Here is a 16416-nt window from a genome sequence, read left to right as displayed (position 1 = left end):
TTGATTCTCACACGTGTATCTGCTGAATGGGGGAAGATGTGGGGCTGGCTGAGAATGTTTTCTGATTGTTTTACCTTGGTGTTGCTGGTATTGTAGATGCGCGCATTGAGAATTTCTTTTGGTCTTGCATCATCTAGTGAAGTTACTGCTGGGTTAATAGTCTTGTACTGGACAGTTACATTGTTTCCTAATGTGTTGGACTTACAGTCTTGTACTGGACAGTTACATTGTTTCCTAATGTGCTGGGCTTACAGTCTTGTACTGGACAGTTACATTGTTTCCTAATGTGCTGGGCTTACAGTCTTGTACTGGACAGTTACATTGTTTCCTAATGTGTTGGACTTACAGTCTTGTACTGGACAGTTACATTGTTTCCTAATGTGCTGGGCTTACAGTCTTGTACTGGACAGTTACATTGTTTCCTAATGTGTTGGGCTTACAGTCTTGTACTGGACAGTTACATTGTTTCCTAATGTGTTGGACTTACAGTCTTGTACTGGACAGTTACATTGTTTCCTAATGTGTTGGACTTACAGTCTTGTACTGGACAGTTACATTGTTTCCTAATGTGTTGGACTTACAGTCTTGTACTGGACAGTTACATTGTTTCCTAATGTGCTGGGCTTACAGTCTTGTACTGGACAGTTACATTGTTTCCTAATGTGTTGGGCTTACAGTCTTGTACTGGACAGTTACATTGTTTCCTAATGTGTTGGACTTACAGTCTTGTACTGGACAGTTACATTGTTTCCTAATGTGTTGGACTTACAGTCTTGTACTGGACAGTTACATTGTTTCCTAATGTGTTGGACTTACAGTCTTGTACTGGACAGTTACATTGTTTCCTAATGTGCTGGGCTTACAGTCTTGTACTGGACAGTTACATTGTTTCCTAATGTGTTGGGCTTACAGTCTTGTACTGGACAGTTACATTGTTTCCTAATGTGCTGGGCTTACAGTCTTGTACTGGACAGTTACATTGTTTCCTAATGTGCTGGGCTTACAGTCTTGTACTGGACAGTTACATTGTTTCCTAATGTGTTGGGCTTACAGTCTTGTACTGGACAGTTACATTGTTTCCTAATGTGCTGGGCTTACAGTCTTGTACTGGACAGTTACATTGTTTCCTAATGTGTTGGACTTACAGTCTTGTACTGGACAGTTACATTGTTTCCTAATGTGTTGGACTTACAGTCTTGTACTGGACAGTTACATTGTTTCCTAATGTGCTGGGCTTACAGTCTTGTACTGGACAGTTACATTGTTTCCTAATGTGCTGGGCTTACAGTCTTGTACTGGACAGTTACATTGTTTCCTAATGTGTTGGACTTACAGTCTTGTACTGGACAGTTACATTGTTTCCTAATGTGCTGGGCTTACAGTCTTGTACTGGACAGTTACATTGTTTCCTAATGTGCTGGGCTTACAGTCTTGTACTGGACAGTTACATTGTTTCCTAATGTGTTGGACTTACAGTCTTGTACTGGACAGTTACATTGTTTCCTAATGTGTTGGACTTACAGTCTTGTACTGGACAGTTACATTGTTTCCTAATGTGCTGGGCTTACAGTCTTGTACTGGACAGTTACATTGTTTCCTAATGTGCTGGGCTTACAGTCTTGTACTGGACAGTTACATTGTTTCCTAATGTGTTGGACTTACAGTCTTGTACTGGACAGTTACATTGTTTCCTAATGTGTTGGACTTACAGTCTTGTACTGGACAGTGACATTTGTTTCTCCAATGAACGAATACGTTGAGACTCATGAAGTCGTGCTTCAGTGTGCTTCCGTTCACTAGTAAAACGTTGCGCTAGCTTAGAACTCAAGTTCTGTTTGACATGTTGGGAAATTCAAGAGAAACGTAATTCGATTTCCGAACCTCTTGACTTGAAGCATTTCTAGTGCAGTCTAAGATTATTATTTTTTCTTTTCTTTCAAAATCTAGACTTTTGAGTTTTATTTACAAAAATTGCTTCGTTTGAGATAATTGATATCTTTTTCTCGTGCAACTTTTATGACAGTTGTACAGACCAAGAGATAATTCATAGCAACGAGGTCAAATTCGGTCAGACAAAAACATATCTAAAGTAGCTGTGAGTCGCCAGTTCTTCCCGTAGTCCTGTAAGCGCAGTCCAGTACGGAAGTAAAATCTAGCATCTATTTATATTTTCAGTAAATGTAAAGGCAAGATTTTTTTTTAAGCACTATGTTCAGTGGAAATTTGTAAAAATATCCACAAGTGCAGACTGAGGTAGGAGCAAACAAGTTCAAGACAATGTTTGGAAGGAACTGCGAACATCAGTACATCTAGACCCCAAGACAAGATGCTAATGGCTACCTGGTTCTAGACATTTGATGTCTTGGACTAACAGATGGGGTGTGAAGTTTAAGCCATGGGGATGTGGGGCTTTTTGGAAAGTATTAGGAAGTACTTGCAAGAGATCTCGTCTCTACTTGTGGTCCCTTCTAGGGCATAGGCCGCCAACCAGCTTCCTCCAGGCGTCTCGGTTCTGGGCGAGTCTCTCCGACTGTCTCCACGTCGTGCCCATCTGCTTCCAAGAGAGCTCATCATTAATGAGGGCATGATCGTAAAGTCATTTGGTACTAGTGCAGACATTTATAGTGAAAGAGAAAAGCTAGTGAACCCATGAAGTAGGATCAGGACATTGTCAGGACATTTTTGCAGGTACTTCCTATGTGCACACCCTGGTCAGTGTCAGTACTTTTTATTTGCACACCCTGGTCAGTGCCAGTATTTCCTATGGGCACACCTGGTCAGTGCCACACCTAAACACAAATATGTTTGCGTTATAGTTTGTTATGGTTGTATAAACTTTGTTTGTGTGCGTGTGACGTCTTCGCGATACTGTGATGTCAATAATAAGCTGTTGTTTTTACGCTCTCATAGCTTGTTAGCGTGCAAGTGTTGGACAGTTGGCCTTTTATTCTCCTGTCATATACCAACCCCCTCTGTTTGTTTCAGTCTAGTTTAAATCTTAAATCGCCACGTTCGTACTATTGCCTTCTATTAATTTATGACCGTGTTTACAACATGGGAAACTTTGTCTACCTGAAGCCTGGCCTTTCTGTGCTTTAGTTATAGAATTAATTCTATTGCTCGATCTCCAGGAAGGATGTTCTGCCTTAAATCTCAATTATGACATGAACACTCCCTGTCTCTCCCCTAGTGGAATATAACCTGCACTGGTCTTTATTGGCGCTCAGTGTTAACGTTTAGCCTGGGTTTACCTGGAGATTGTAATGAGCAGCCGACAATTAATCACAGGCAATAATGGCAGCTTTCTATTGGTTGAGTCCACACAGTCTAATCACTGCCATTTTGTGCCTTTCTTTGTGCTGTTCAAACCTATAATTGGTTAAACTCCATGTAACATTCGTCTGAGTGTTGGATATTAAAACGAGCTAAAAGGTTAACAATTAATGATTTAAACTTGGTCTATGATAGATATATTATGTAATTACTGATCAGTTTTAAGGCTACACACAGACAGTAATCCCTCGCGATACTTAATTGCAAGAGATGGATCAGTAAGGATTTGGGATGTCTGTCAGGTCTCTTATATAGCATGTTGGTATCAAAATAAGAGGAAATCTACAAGAGAGGGACAAAGAAGCTTGATATTGAAGAGACCGATTTAGACGCCGTAAACTGATATTACGTCGCTTTATGACAGTTTTAAACTTGCGATGGAAGACTAATCGCCCAACTCATTACACAACTAAAAAGGGAATTTGTTAGTACACAACTTTAGTAAATATAAGTCAGTTTTCAATCATTTCAATAAGCTTTTGGGATTTATGCTCCTTAACCAAAACAATGTATGAAAAGTGTGTGTGTGTGGGGGGGGGGTGTTTTTTGTTTTTTTTTAAGGGTATTGCTGAATGCTTTGGCTTCTGTATTCAGGGTTTGATTTGAATCTTAACTAGTCGATAAAAGTACATTTTGCCTCACAACATTTTGCCTCACAACATTTTGCCTCACAACAGTTGGTGGTAAGGTAAATGCGTTTTATTTTTTTACTGGCTGCATAATGTCCTCATAAACTGTTGGTGACTGAAATAGATAGTTCTCTTCCAAGAGGAGGAAATATGCGTTTGATCTTCGCTCCTGGCTGTCGTCACGATGGCGCTGGGTTCGGATCTTGCCCACAGCCATCCTTCCTCTGCCCTGCAGAAGGGACGTCTGAATGTAATATGTCTAGTTTGTGGGACCATTGAGAGAAGTTTTGTCTCCACTCCTGCTTCTACTAACCTGACTCCCTTGACCCTTAGAAAACAATAGAGCACACACACACACACACACACGCTCTGGTTCAGTGCCTAGATTCAAACACGTTCAGAGCAATGCGCACGTGCGCTGGGCACCGGTCCAGGACTGTGACAGAAGTGTTTACAACTGTCAAGACAACTGACTCCCAGCTTACACGCACACAGAATTTTGATTGCCGGGAATGACTTTCCGATAAAGAATGTGATTGGTTTCGCCAGAAACGAAAGTTTTTTTGGGGTTAGGTTTGTTTTTTTTTTCCCCTCGATTTTCGGTTCGACCTTGAAGCCCGATTTAGACACGAATAATAAAAGCGTTTCTATTTTGGTTAATGAATTTATTGTAACGTTGATAGAATGAAACGAGCTCTGGTCTTACTAGAAATGAGAGATTTAGGAGAGTTCATAAGCTACAAATTAAAGCAACAAGCTGAGCGCCATTAGTACAATTACTTAGGGACACTCTCTAGAGTGCATGATTATAAAGTCAATCACTATGTCATAATTTTTAAAGATACGGAAATATAATAATAGGAAAGGCTTTAAGGGCCAAACGCATTTCTGATGTGAATAAAATGTTGTACTTTTTGTAACTCTTACAGAATGACCTAGTTTATAAACGCCTTTGCTAAGTACAGTAAATTTATTGTAACCTGTCCATGGTATACTAGATCTTGAATATATTTAATTTAAGGTGAAATTTAAAAAAAAACGTAATGCTGTTATCTTTCTAATTATTTTCTCTTGTTGTTTTTTTCCCCCCGCACATCTTTTCAATTCACGTTGTTTGAGATGAATCCGTTCAATGCATGAAATGTTGTTGTTGGTGTCTTCTATGTCACCAGTCGCTATGTCCATAGTGTAGAGATTGTACCAAGTGACATGGATGTGAGGGTACACAACTCTCAAGAGGCCCCTGTGTCCAAGAGATCACATCGTGTGTGTGTCAGTAGATGAGGAAGTTGAAGACCCACGTGACTTTCTCGGTTGACCAATGGCAGGCTCAGCCCCCGACTGTCTAAAGCTGATGTGAGTGGCAGATGTCGTGACAAAGTGTTTGGATAGCCCGGTTGAAGGATTAACTGACCTATAACATTGTTTCTAGTTGTTTCTTTTAGTAATCTACGAGTCTCGTTTCAAACAACCATTATCATCAAAAGATTGAGACCATTAAAGAAATCTACTTTTATTTTTTTTTTCCTTGTGCTATTTCTTCTTTCTTTCTCCCCCCTCCCCTTTTTTTTTTTTTGTCACTTGTATTCAGATTTCAAAAAGAAAAACTGGAACATAATTCTGAAAGTAATGATAAAATGTTTGCGTAAAATGTTTAGAGTCACACCATAGGTCTAGAGTAAGCAGTAAGCTCTTGTACAGGTGTAGCTCACAAATGCTGAGCACCAAGAGTCGGCCAGGTGATTCTTGCTTTGGTATCTCTCATATCTGACACTAACCTACTTATGTCAGGCTGACCCAGTTAGTAGACTTTACTTCCGCTAGGCCTATTTTAGTTACTGTTACTATAACTCTCCTGGTCTTCTGGTTTCGTTTTATTTTAAAGATTTGGATAGAGATCCTAAAGTTGTTTTTTTTTATCTGTGATTTTTTTTTTTTACAACTATTGCTCGCCCAGGGTCCGACCTTGAACTTGACAGGCTCACGCCGTGCATTCACTGCAGACATTAATCGCATGGGTTGTTGCCCCTGAGTGCTCTGGCCAGGTCTGCATGTAGAGAGGGCCAGCAAATGGGCGCGTGCTCTCATTCTTCTTGTATTTACTTACATCCGAGGTCAGTTCGTCTGCTGGGGGGGGGGGGGGAGCAAGACGGAAACACCACTTGTTGTTTTTGTCTGAGACGGATATCATTTGGTCAGGCGTTGACCCTCTAGGGGTGGAGGCTTCAAGTCCTGATCATTGGAAGCTGTAACTCGGTGGCTTGCCTGGACGAAGTCAACAGGAACATTGCAAGGAGGTTGTCAAGACGCTGCTTTGAATGGATCAAATGTTTATGGACTAGGTGGGAAATAACGCATGGCGTAGATGAGCATGGGATAAAGGCGAAAATATGTTCACCTGTTTTAAAACAAAAATGTGTAAATCAAATGTGAGGAGGAAACACACACATATACACCGCAAACTGGATACATACTTGTATTACACACACACACACACACTTGTATGACATTCATGGTTCCAAAGACAAAATAGTTTAGATGCATTTATTTTTACATTTTTGCTCCTCACCTCTCTGTACTGTTTAAATTAATAAATGTAGCTTTTTTTATTATTATTTCTGGCAAGTTTTTTTTTTTCTTACACTTCTTTGGGATTTTTTTCTTACACTTCTTTGGGTTTTTTTTCTTACACTTCTTTGGGATTTTTTTCTTACACTTCTTTGGGATTTTTTTCTTACACTTCTTTGGGTTTTTTTTTCTTACACTTCTTTGGGTTTTTTTCTTCCCCCCCCCCCCCACTCTAACCCATTTTCCTTTTTTACCCACACCAATGTTCTGACATCGTTTTTTTTTTATCTGGGTTGGCCAACAGTTCAGTGCATGCAGTCCAGTGGTCATAAAGGGTTACGGCTGATCAGTCTCTGGCCTAATGTTAGGGCAGGACTATTTGTTGCGGTGGGGGCTGTTCATTGTTGGAACTTGCCAATGTTTTGGAATATCTCCAGCCCGACTGTTCTACCCTGTGAGCTGGCTTATATATAACTTCAGGTTCGCGTGCCCTTATCGTAGGTTTTTTTTTAGGGTTTTCCCGCTAGAGTTCATTAAATCCTGGGTTTCTGCGTTATTGTGTATGTGTGTGTGTGTAAGTTTCGTTCCGCACGTGATAGTGCATGAGCGCGCGTGTGTGTGTGTGTGTGTGTTTTGATGGTAATCTTCTAAGGTAAAGTTTGTATATATCTGCACTGTTTTAGTGACGTATGTGGCTCTATTTATAGAACAAAGTAAAACTTTAAAATACCTGAACCAATTAAAGAAACAAAACACGAAATTTTGGATACAATATCAAAGTATTGTCCATTCTTTTCAGTGGGACACAGAGAGTGTACTAATGTAGAGTTATTGAAGCTTGAGATGATTAAAATATCAAGTTGTCCGGTGTCTGCTGAAATGCAACGAATTCATTGTTAGTGCCTTCCAAAAGTTCATCTCTAAATACAAACACAGATCGAACCAGTGCACTTGAAGAGAGATACATGGAAGAGAAACCCAGAATTGTAAAAAGAACAAAAAAAATATTTTTTTTTCTAAATGAAAGAATTGTATAAAGCACTAAGCTTTCCTTTCTTTATTGTTTGGGAGAAAAAAAATGGAATAAATCTTGGCTTAGCGGACACTTTTTTTTTTTTTTTGGTATGTTTTTTTTTTCTTTTTGAAAGGGGAGGGAAGCCGATTTAGAAGAAAGTACGACTGTACTGATGATCTCCCCTTAGCGCTGTGTGCAGGCCTTGTAATCTCTCCCTTTGCTCTTCACTGCATCTCGTGTGCACACATATAAGCCGATCATCCAAGTCTGCCTGCCAGTTACCGAACATCCGTCGGCGTAGGCAGCTATCGCCCCGCATTGGATGCGATCCCCCCAGTCGTGAGTGGACTTCGCCCCCCGCCGCTCCGCTCAGTGGTGTGGGCCTCTGCCAGTGTTGTGCAAATGTCCGCTTGGTCATCACAGTTGTTGATCTAGCTTGACCCAGCGTTTTGTTTTTTTTTAATTTAACAACAAGAAAGTCTTCCTGGACTACATTTGGACTTTGTGTGCGTGCAGCGAGGTTTAAAACTTTCACAACAAGCGAGTTAGTTTGTTTCAATTCAGGATGATCTTTCTTAATGCCGCGATAGTGGCTCCCTCAGTCAAGGTCAGTCGGCATAGTTAGTTTGTATTTCATTGTTTGTTGGTTTAATTTTCTTTCCCTGTTTATTATTATTATAGTCGATTTTTACTCGGGCTAATCATTTGTACAAAGCTTATATCAACTCACTCTGGTAAAAAGTTTGAACACATTTTTTTTCTTCCATTCACGGATCAAGTTAAAACTTTACACAATTCTTCATTGAACCTGACAATGTATGAATCAATTTTTTAAAAGTTAACTAATTAGTTAATTAATTATTGGTGATGTCGAAATAAGGGGTTGAATGTTAAATAAATGTTAAATATTAAATGCTACGTAATGAAAGATGTGGATGTATATATGAATTTATTCCCCTTAATATGTTTCGACGTTTTTTCTCTCCCACTTCCCATTCTCGGATCAAGTAAAAATTTTGCAAAATTATTCCTAGTCGACGGCAATATAAAAATCAATCCAAAAAATAACCAATGAGTCATTGAGTACTAATTAATTAAGTTTGTTTTAAATAGCAGAAAGGGAGCTTAACCCTGTAATTATCGGATAAATGGCCGTAATTAACGGTTATATATATATATATATATATATATATATATATATATATATATATATATATATATATATATATATATATATATATATATATATATTGTCTTTTTGTGAAATATTTTGTGGATGCTCACAATATAACTTTAATTTTCTCCTTGTTTACACTTTGATTTTTAAGAACCTTGTGTACCTTCTTTAAGAAATAGTTAGGATGAATAAAGAATGCAAAGCGATATTAAAAAAATGTGGTGGTGATGTAATGGAATCTTAAGAGAAATGCTAGGCGAGATAGACAAAAATAAAAGCTGCCATGGAAGACATATTGAATGATCACGGTTTGCCACCTAAATAAAAACAATTAGTTTGTGCTACAAGGGAAAGAACTAAGAAATCTGGTTCTACATAAATCACTTACAGCGAATAATTACACCTAGATCTCTTTAGGGTTTACTAAAGTACATGTACTTCGCTTATCACTACTTCCGAATGTTTTTTACACCGGATACACCAATTGGCTAGCTATTTAAGGAATTTGTTTCCATGTATGAAAATCTCATATAGATCTAATGATGTTTATTTGACAAAAGCATGCGCATGCGTCCTTTATGAAGCCAGTGTGACAAAGTCATCTGTTTTGTTTTTGGTTGACCACCCCTTCTAACCAAGTCCGTTTCTGTTTTAGCTGAGTTTCTTGTATATTCGTGTATTATATGTCTCTGTACAATCTTTCATCACAGCAGCAGCAAGTCATATTTATGTTCATACTTCTTAGTATACAGAAAGACTGTGTGTAGTGTTGATTTCTAGACAGACGGGGAAACAGTAGAAGTAAACAAAATGTATGTGAAACTATTATTATGCTACGATCTAAAGTGCAATCGACGCCCAGCGTACGCCTGTATCAGTGTACACGATAGCTCAGTGCAAGTTTACAGTGATAAACCGTGTGGCCTTGTGGGTGTCGAAGTCTGAGTGTTGTAACTTTGGGCTGACAAGGATTATACTAGTATCTTTTGGCTGAACATGTCCTTATTTGTTTGTTAGACTTGACTAACGGGAATTACGCACTCAGACATAATTTTGTAACGAGAAAATCTGAATTGTATCTTTAAATTGTTGTGTCACACCTCTAGAATGAAAGGAAATATATCCTATCTTATTTAGTGGGAATATTCGTTTACTGCGGGTGATCTTTACCTCTTCAATCTCACGTGACGGATTAGTTATCAATTTATGTATTTCATGCAAATGAACTGACCGGTATGTCGATTCTAAAGATTTGAACTCCAGATCATCCGCTTGTTATGTGCGTCACCACCACATAATAATAATAATAATAATCTTTATTGTCCGTATGGAAATTTGTCTTACAATTTGTGCATTACACCAAACAAAAAACATTATAACTATAAGAAACCAAAGTGTACATTCATACCAGACTCACTCATAGTTTACATGTGACAAAGTTTATACCAGATTGTTCTTTTTTAATGATTTGATTGCCAGGGGAACAAAAGAGTGTTTGTGTCTGTTTGTCTTTGCCATCGGTGTCTTGTATCTCTTTTATGATGGTAAAATCCTTTATTCTCCTTCTTACATCAATGTTAATTGTTTGAGCCTTATTCTCCGGCAGTGCTCCCCTGTTTGTTGCAGCGCGTTAAGAAACCCCCATAGCCAGGTCAAATTAAAGAACTTAGATTTAGTGTGAAAAAAAAACAAGATTTAAAAAAATGTCTCGTATCTTATTCTTGTCTTTCAAATTCTAAACAAGAAACTTGTTTGCATGTGTACAAATGTAAATATTGATTTTGTTTTGTTTTCTAAAGAAAGACTTGAAAGAATCTAACAAGAAAAAAAAACAAAAAATTTTGATCCTTGACACCTAGTTTATTTTTTTACTTTTCTCTCGCGTTCCTCTCATTTCTCTGTCGAACTTGTGCATTCCAAAATGTTGGATTGGATTGGAAAGCCAATATTCCAAAAATGTCAAATATTTAGCAGGGAAAAGTAAAAAAAAAAAAAAAAAACACGGAGCCGTGCTAAGTGAGGGAGTATTAGATAGGTTTGAGTGAAAGGGAGTATTGGTAGAATGCTAAAATGAGAGTTGAGGGAGTGGTCTCTGGGGTACTAATGAGTTGTTCACTCTTTGTCTTACCTGTACACCTGCAAGAACAAAAAAAAAGGGGGGAGGTATGGAAGAAAAAAAGTTGGCACTAAATCTTGGATAGATCTACTACCTATGTATTGACAACACAGGCTGGGGTCAGCTTGGATCCTTGACTAAATAGACGCGATTGGTCTCTCTGTTTACTTGTACTGTGTTGATAGATCTTTAGTATTAGTATTATTATTATTATAACTGTTACTTAATGTTGACAAACGATGAGGATATAACGGGTAGAGAGACATTTGAAGCAACTAATTACAATAAGTTCCCACTTGTTCAATGATGAGTGAGACATAGTAATATATGGAAACCAAAGGCCGATAGAGAATTCTAGGTATGTTGTACCTAGATGAAGATATTTCTGGTTCAGTGATAAGATGCCACGTAGATCAATGTGAGGGGTTCGTAAGGGCTTCAGTTTTAGCTGTCATCTTTCTCCAATCTCTTTGAATAATTCATAGAGGACTTTCGGTTGTTCTTTTTCTTGTTTGTTCTCATTGTTGTAGTGGAGCGTTCAGATGACTAGACCAGTATATGAGATGAACTGTGCAGTGGGTTTCACATCCATGTAGTTTTCTTTTTATTGGGGTGTTTTGGGGCCAGTGTATTGTTCGGGATGATGAAGAATGCAGTTCTGAAGGACATGGTCAGCATTCTCTGGTGACACTGTCCACATGGGCAGATTTCACTGGTTCCAACTTTTAGCTTCCGGACCGTATATGCCTTATTCTACTGTGTTATGTTCTGAGGCGAAAGATTAGACGTTGGTCATGTCATTTTATATTCAATTGTTGTTGTATTTTTCTGTTTAAGAATGAAATGTACCGTTTAACTATTGTACTGTAAAGACATCTGATATTAATGAAACAATTAGAATAAGAGAATTTTTTTCCCTTAATAAAAACAAGCATTTGAATGTATTTATTCCCGCGCCATCATGACCTTTCACCTTCGTCTCTTCTCTCCCCCCCCCCTTTCCAAATCTAAGCGTATAGTGGTTGTATACACGTCACATGACCACGTGATTTCAAAGCTTTTTTATTTTCTTTCGACTGACAGGTGATCAGCCATGGCAGCGAGGACTCACTGGACAAGAGATCGAGTCTACCCCGTATGAAGAGCTACGACGCTGTTGTCTTTGATGTGCTCAGAGTGGCCCCGGAGGACTTCGCTGTAAGTCTTTCAAAACTCGGGTTACGATTCTTTAGACCAAAGTGTTTCCCAAACTTTTGACCCTTGTATAATTTTTTTGTTAGTGCTGTGTACCCCTCGCCCCCCCCCTCATTTTAATTCATTAATATTTAATAGAACATAATAAATGGGTATTTTTAAAAAATGTGCATAGTTAATGAGGTGCAACGCGTACCCCCTCCAAAGTCTTCCCGTACCCCTGGGGGTACACGCACTCCACTTTGGGAAACACTGCTTTAGACTATCTCGCTTTACTGTCGTTCTGGAATGAATACTTTGTTGGATTCTAGACTAGATCTAGTAGCGGATTGTTAGGACCTGTAATCAATGCGTCTTCCTTGTTTTTGTGTCATGCTGTACCCCCCTTTCAAACTCTTGGCTTTAACGCGAGCGATGTATCTGTGAGTCGGATTCAAATAAAACTAGATGACAACCAAGATGCAGCTATAACTTAATGTAGAGTCCACTGCAATCGAGTCGTGGAAATTTAACAGCGTGTTGGAGCTTGGTTTTAGGGCCATGTGAACCACTGCACTCATCCATATTCTTCGGAATCGAAGACATTGCCATTATTATTTTTATTATTATTATTATTATGTTAGAAACGAACGAGTAGTCATTCTCTGGCACTGCCAGGTTCGAGTTTCGTTAAAGAGAAACAAAATTCAATGTAGTCTTATTATTATTACTATTATTATTATTATTAGAACGTGGCCAAGGGGACTAGTGAGGAGCCATGTAGAAGAAGAAGGCTGAGTCAGATACAATGTTCACTGCCTAAACGCAAGTTGCCTATTTGTCACTGCTCACGGCGGAGACAGGAAACAATTACCCAGGGCAAACGGGCCCCCTTGATTTGGAGCGCTGAGAAATGTATTGGACGTGGCTCCCGGGGAAATCTGGCCATAATGAGCTCTTTGTTGTCTCTTGCAATGGGAGAATGGGCAGGGGGAGAGAATAATGGAAATGTTGATTGATAGCTCGCGGGCTATTGTAATATGGTTAGGTTTGATCTGTAGGAATAAATTGCTGTATGTGCAATCTCACATTCCGCGAATTACAATCTGAATGTAGATTTAGATTTTCGGAGTGTTGGCAGTTGCCTACAGGGGTGTAGTTGCAATAGTTCAAAGTAGACAAAGTTTAACGGTTTGGCTTAACAAGTTGTTATGATCAGATTCGCCCCAACCTTTAGCCTTTACTTACTGTTACAAGTAAAGGTGTGTTGTTTTTTTTTGTAATTTAAATGTAAGAGGGGTCGATGAGACATTAAACCAGATGCGTTCAAAAGGGCTGAAATTGAGGCTACCTCAAACAGTGAACATTGGTCTTTAGGGCTAGGTCATTTTAAGTTATCAATTCAAATATTTGTCACTTTAGACAATTATTTGGTCTACTGGAAAAGTAGGCTAGATCTACTTCACTTTTGATTTGACATTACAGTGTATCGAAAGGGGATCTGTAATATAAGTATGTTGAGATTGTAGGTAGGAATGGTTAAATAGCTTTGGACATTGCTGAGTAGGACATATTCACACCACTGGTAGAGAGTACTCACCCCATAGAGTTTTCTGACCTGTTTTCTACTAGGTACATCTCATGCTACCTGTCCTGACATAGTTCATAATTGCCAGGTCCTGACATAGTGCATGATTGCTGGGTCCTGACATAGTGCATGATTGCTGGGTTGAGATGTTGTTGGGACAGGGTTTTATTTTTATCATGATATTTTTAGCTGCAAGGGGTTTAAAATAACTGGCCAGTTTGATTTATTTATTTTGTGAATTAATGAATTTATTTTAGTTTTCTTGGCATATGTAAGTAAACAAACACAAGACAAAATCTGAGCTCTGCCAGGCTTCAGTCACTTGTCTGAAATGTTGGTCTGACCAAAATTAGGTCAGCGGAGTGTTTACACTAATTCTAGGTGGAACCTGTATACAGGAAGTCTGCTGTGCTTACTGCCCTTGTTAAAAGAAATATTGATAATTCAGATTTGGGTTTAAAATTGTGTGTGTGTGTTTGGGGGGAGTGCTGGAGGATGAGGATCACCCTGATAGTGTGTGTATTTACCAGTGTGTTTGGGTTTGTCCACAGAGTCAGATCACTTTACTGGACCTGCCAGTGTTCAAGTCTATACAGCCAGATGTGAGTACATTCATATCTCTCTAAGATAGTGTCATTGTTTTTTGTTGGGTTTTTTTGTTGTTGTTGGGTTTTTAGTTGTTGTTGTTGTTGTTTTTTTGGGGGGGGGGGGAGAACCCACATTAAATACTTCCTCCTCCTCTAACTTTTCATGTCACGTGTAAAACAAAATGACTTCTTTTAGAACTTAGCAGAAATTCTTTGACCTTTTTTTTTTATACAAACTTGAAGCAAATTTCTTTTTGTTCTTGGCGTGTTTGAAATAAAAGAAAAGAAAGAAAATGTTGGTCGATGTATTCATTAGGTATTTAGCTTATATTCTGTAGACACATTGTTTTTTTATTATTTTTTATTAGAGATTTAAACTTATGAAGAAGAAAAAAGAAGAAAGATTAAACTGCTGTAGTTGTGAGTTGTATTGAATAATACAATAAACATTGCTGGACCAATACAATAGAAATTATAGGACACCTTGCTGGACTAAAGTAAAAAACAAAGGACTCATGTTATCATAGGTTCTCAAACTTTTTTCTTTTTTAACACCTTTAAACACTCAGAACCTGCCCATGGTAGTGAAAAAGCTACATAAATGCAAAGTACATAAGTTGCAAAGTACATAAGTTGCAAAGGTTTTTTTTTAAAAAAAAAGACATTTTTTTGAAGGAGTGTTTATTTAAATTATTTTTTAAAAAATGGAAAAAAGAAATAATGAATTGCAATGAAGTTAAGATTTTATGAAGGTATTTTTTGTCCGACTCAATGCTTGTTACGTAGTGGTTGTTACGTAGCCACCGCATCTCCTTGTTCAGACATTGGTTTAAGTTCCTCATGCTCAGTATTTCAATAAGCTGCTCCTGTATTAGTATGGATTCATATGTGATTGGGATCTGAATATGTCCACGCACAAAAGGGTTCAACACCACAGTCGGATATATAAAAGCGAATAATGTCTTCAAATGTTTGTTAAGATTTACAAAGATTAGTACATAATAGACTTACTAAACAGTAATGATGGTCGAGTTGATTATTATTAAAATTATCTGATCTGATAAACTGGCTTTAAGTGTAGAAGTTATTTAAATGTTCATCTTTCTATGGATTTCCTATGGTCATCAGGCAGACGCCTGGGGTGCATGGCCACAATTTGAAAACCTCTGACCTTCTTGTATGTCTGTTGTATTTTATTATGAAGAAACATAGTTTTGGCAATATGACTACTCTAAATGACACTGTACATTGTCTTATCCTACAGGAGCTAACATCCTGTGCCTGGACCACAAAAGAAAAGCTGATCAAAGCACCCAATGTTGTGGCCTTCACCAGGAGATTTAACCATGTAAGTCTGTTTGTGTTTGCAGCTTAGCTGTTCTTTGTCTTTTGGTGAACTTCACTTCTGACACCAATGTAAAGGCACAAATGCTGAACTGAAACCTTTTTTTTTTGTTTTTATTCACCAGGTGAACTTCTGGGTCCAGAAAGAGATTTTAAATTGTCAGACATTGAAGACAAGAGCAGAAGTTCTGGCACACTTCATCAAGATAGCAAAGGTATGTTTTGTTTTTTTTTTTGCTTGTGTTAGCAAGGCTCTGTCCACTATGGCTGGGCATTCTCACACGACAGAAGATTCTTCTGGATCACTAGCATGTGGCATCTCAAGAGATGATATTTTCCCCTTTTCAACTTCTTGTGTGACTAAAGAGGCCAATCCTTGATGCACAGCTGCGGTCACAGGTTTGGGCATATCACTAGGGCAATAAGAAAGATTTAAAACTACAAGAAAACATATTCTATTAACATTTTGGAAGGTAAGGTTGGTCGTAGCACTTTCCCCAATGTCTCTCCCTGCCAGCAAAGTGCCGACCAACCAAAGTGACTCATTTCATGACTTGTAATGACCAGAAGCTTGACCACATGATCATCACCTGGCATTGCTTTCAAATCTTAGCTTACACAAGCCAATACTAGATTGTTTCTTTCTATTCTTTGCAACGCTCTGACCCATAAACACAAAAAGGGGTGAAAAACTAACTAATTTTTCAAGTAATGTTCTTAATCAAGTGATCTATCCTGAGAGATGTTTCTTTTACTATAAAATACCCACAGAATATTGAAATTGACATTTCATTTTCTGAATAACCTTATACTGGAAGCGTGGTCGAAAAGCTAAGTACACTTGAACTTGGCTTGGCTGCCTATGAAGGGGGCTCGAGGTTCGACA

At 38.3% G+C, this 16416-nt stretch overlaps 1 protein-coding gene across 14 annotated transcripts in view; it reads left to right on the top strand.

The window, feature by feature from the left end:
- Positions 1 to 16416, top strand: part of LOC106058359 (ras-specific guanine nucleotide-releasing factor RalGPS2-like) — a 194897-nt gene that overhangs the window by 166062 nt on the left and 12419 nt on the right. For 13 of the 14 annotated variants that reach the window (XM_056042393.1, XM_056042388.1, XM_056042389.1 and 10 more), the window contains 4 exons: positions 11922 to 12035; positions 14151 to 14201; positions 15451 to 15534; positions 15656 to 15745. In XM_056042393.1, the coding sequence (XP_055898368.1) occupies positions 11922 to 12035; positions 14151 to 14201; positions 15451 to 15534; positions 15656 to 15745 (339 nt within the window). Of the gene's footprint in view, positions 1 to 7886; positions 8153 to 11921; positions 12036 to 14150; positions 14202 to 15450; positions 15535 to 15655; positions 15746 to 16416 lie in introns of those variants that run through there. The other variant, XM_013215777.2, reaches the window with a different exon arrangement.

Source organism: Biomphalaria glabrata, chromosome 9 (genome assembly GCF_947242115.1).
Source record: "Biomphalaria glabrata chromosome 9, xgBioGlab47.1, whole genome shotgun sequence".
Lineage (NCBI taxonomy): Eukaryota > Metazoa > Mollusca > Gastropoda > Planorbidae > Biomphalaria > Biomphalaria glabrata.
Note: the sequence above shows the minus strand (reverse complement) of the source record. Positions and strands in the feature narration are given on the sequence as shown.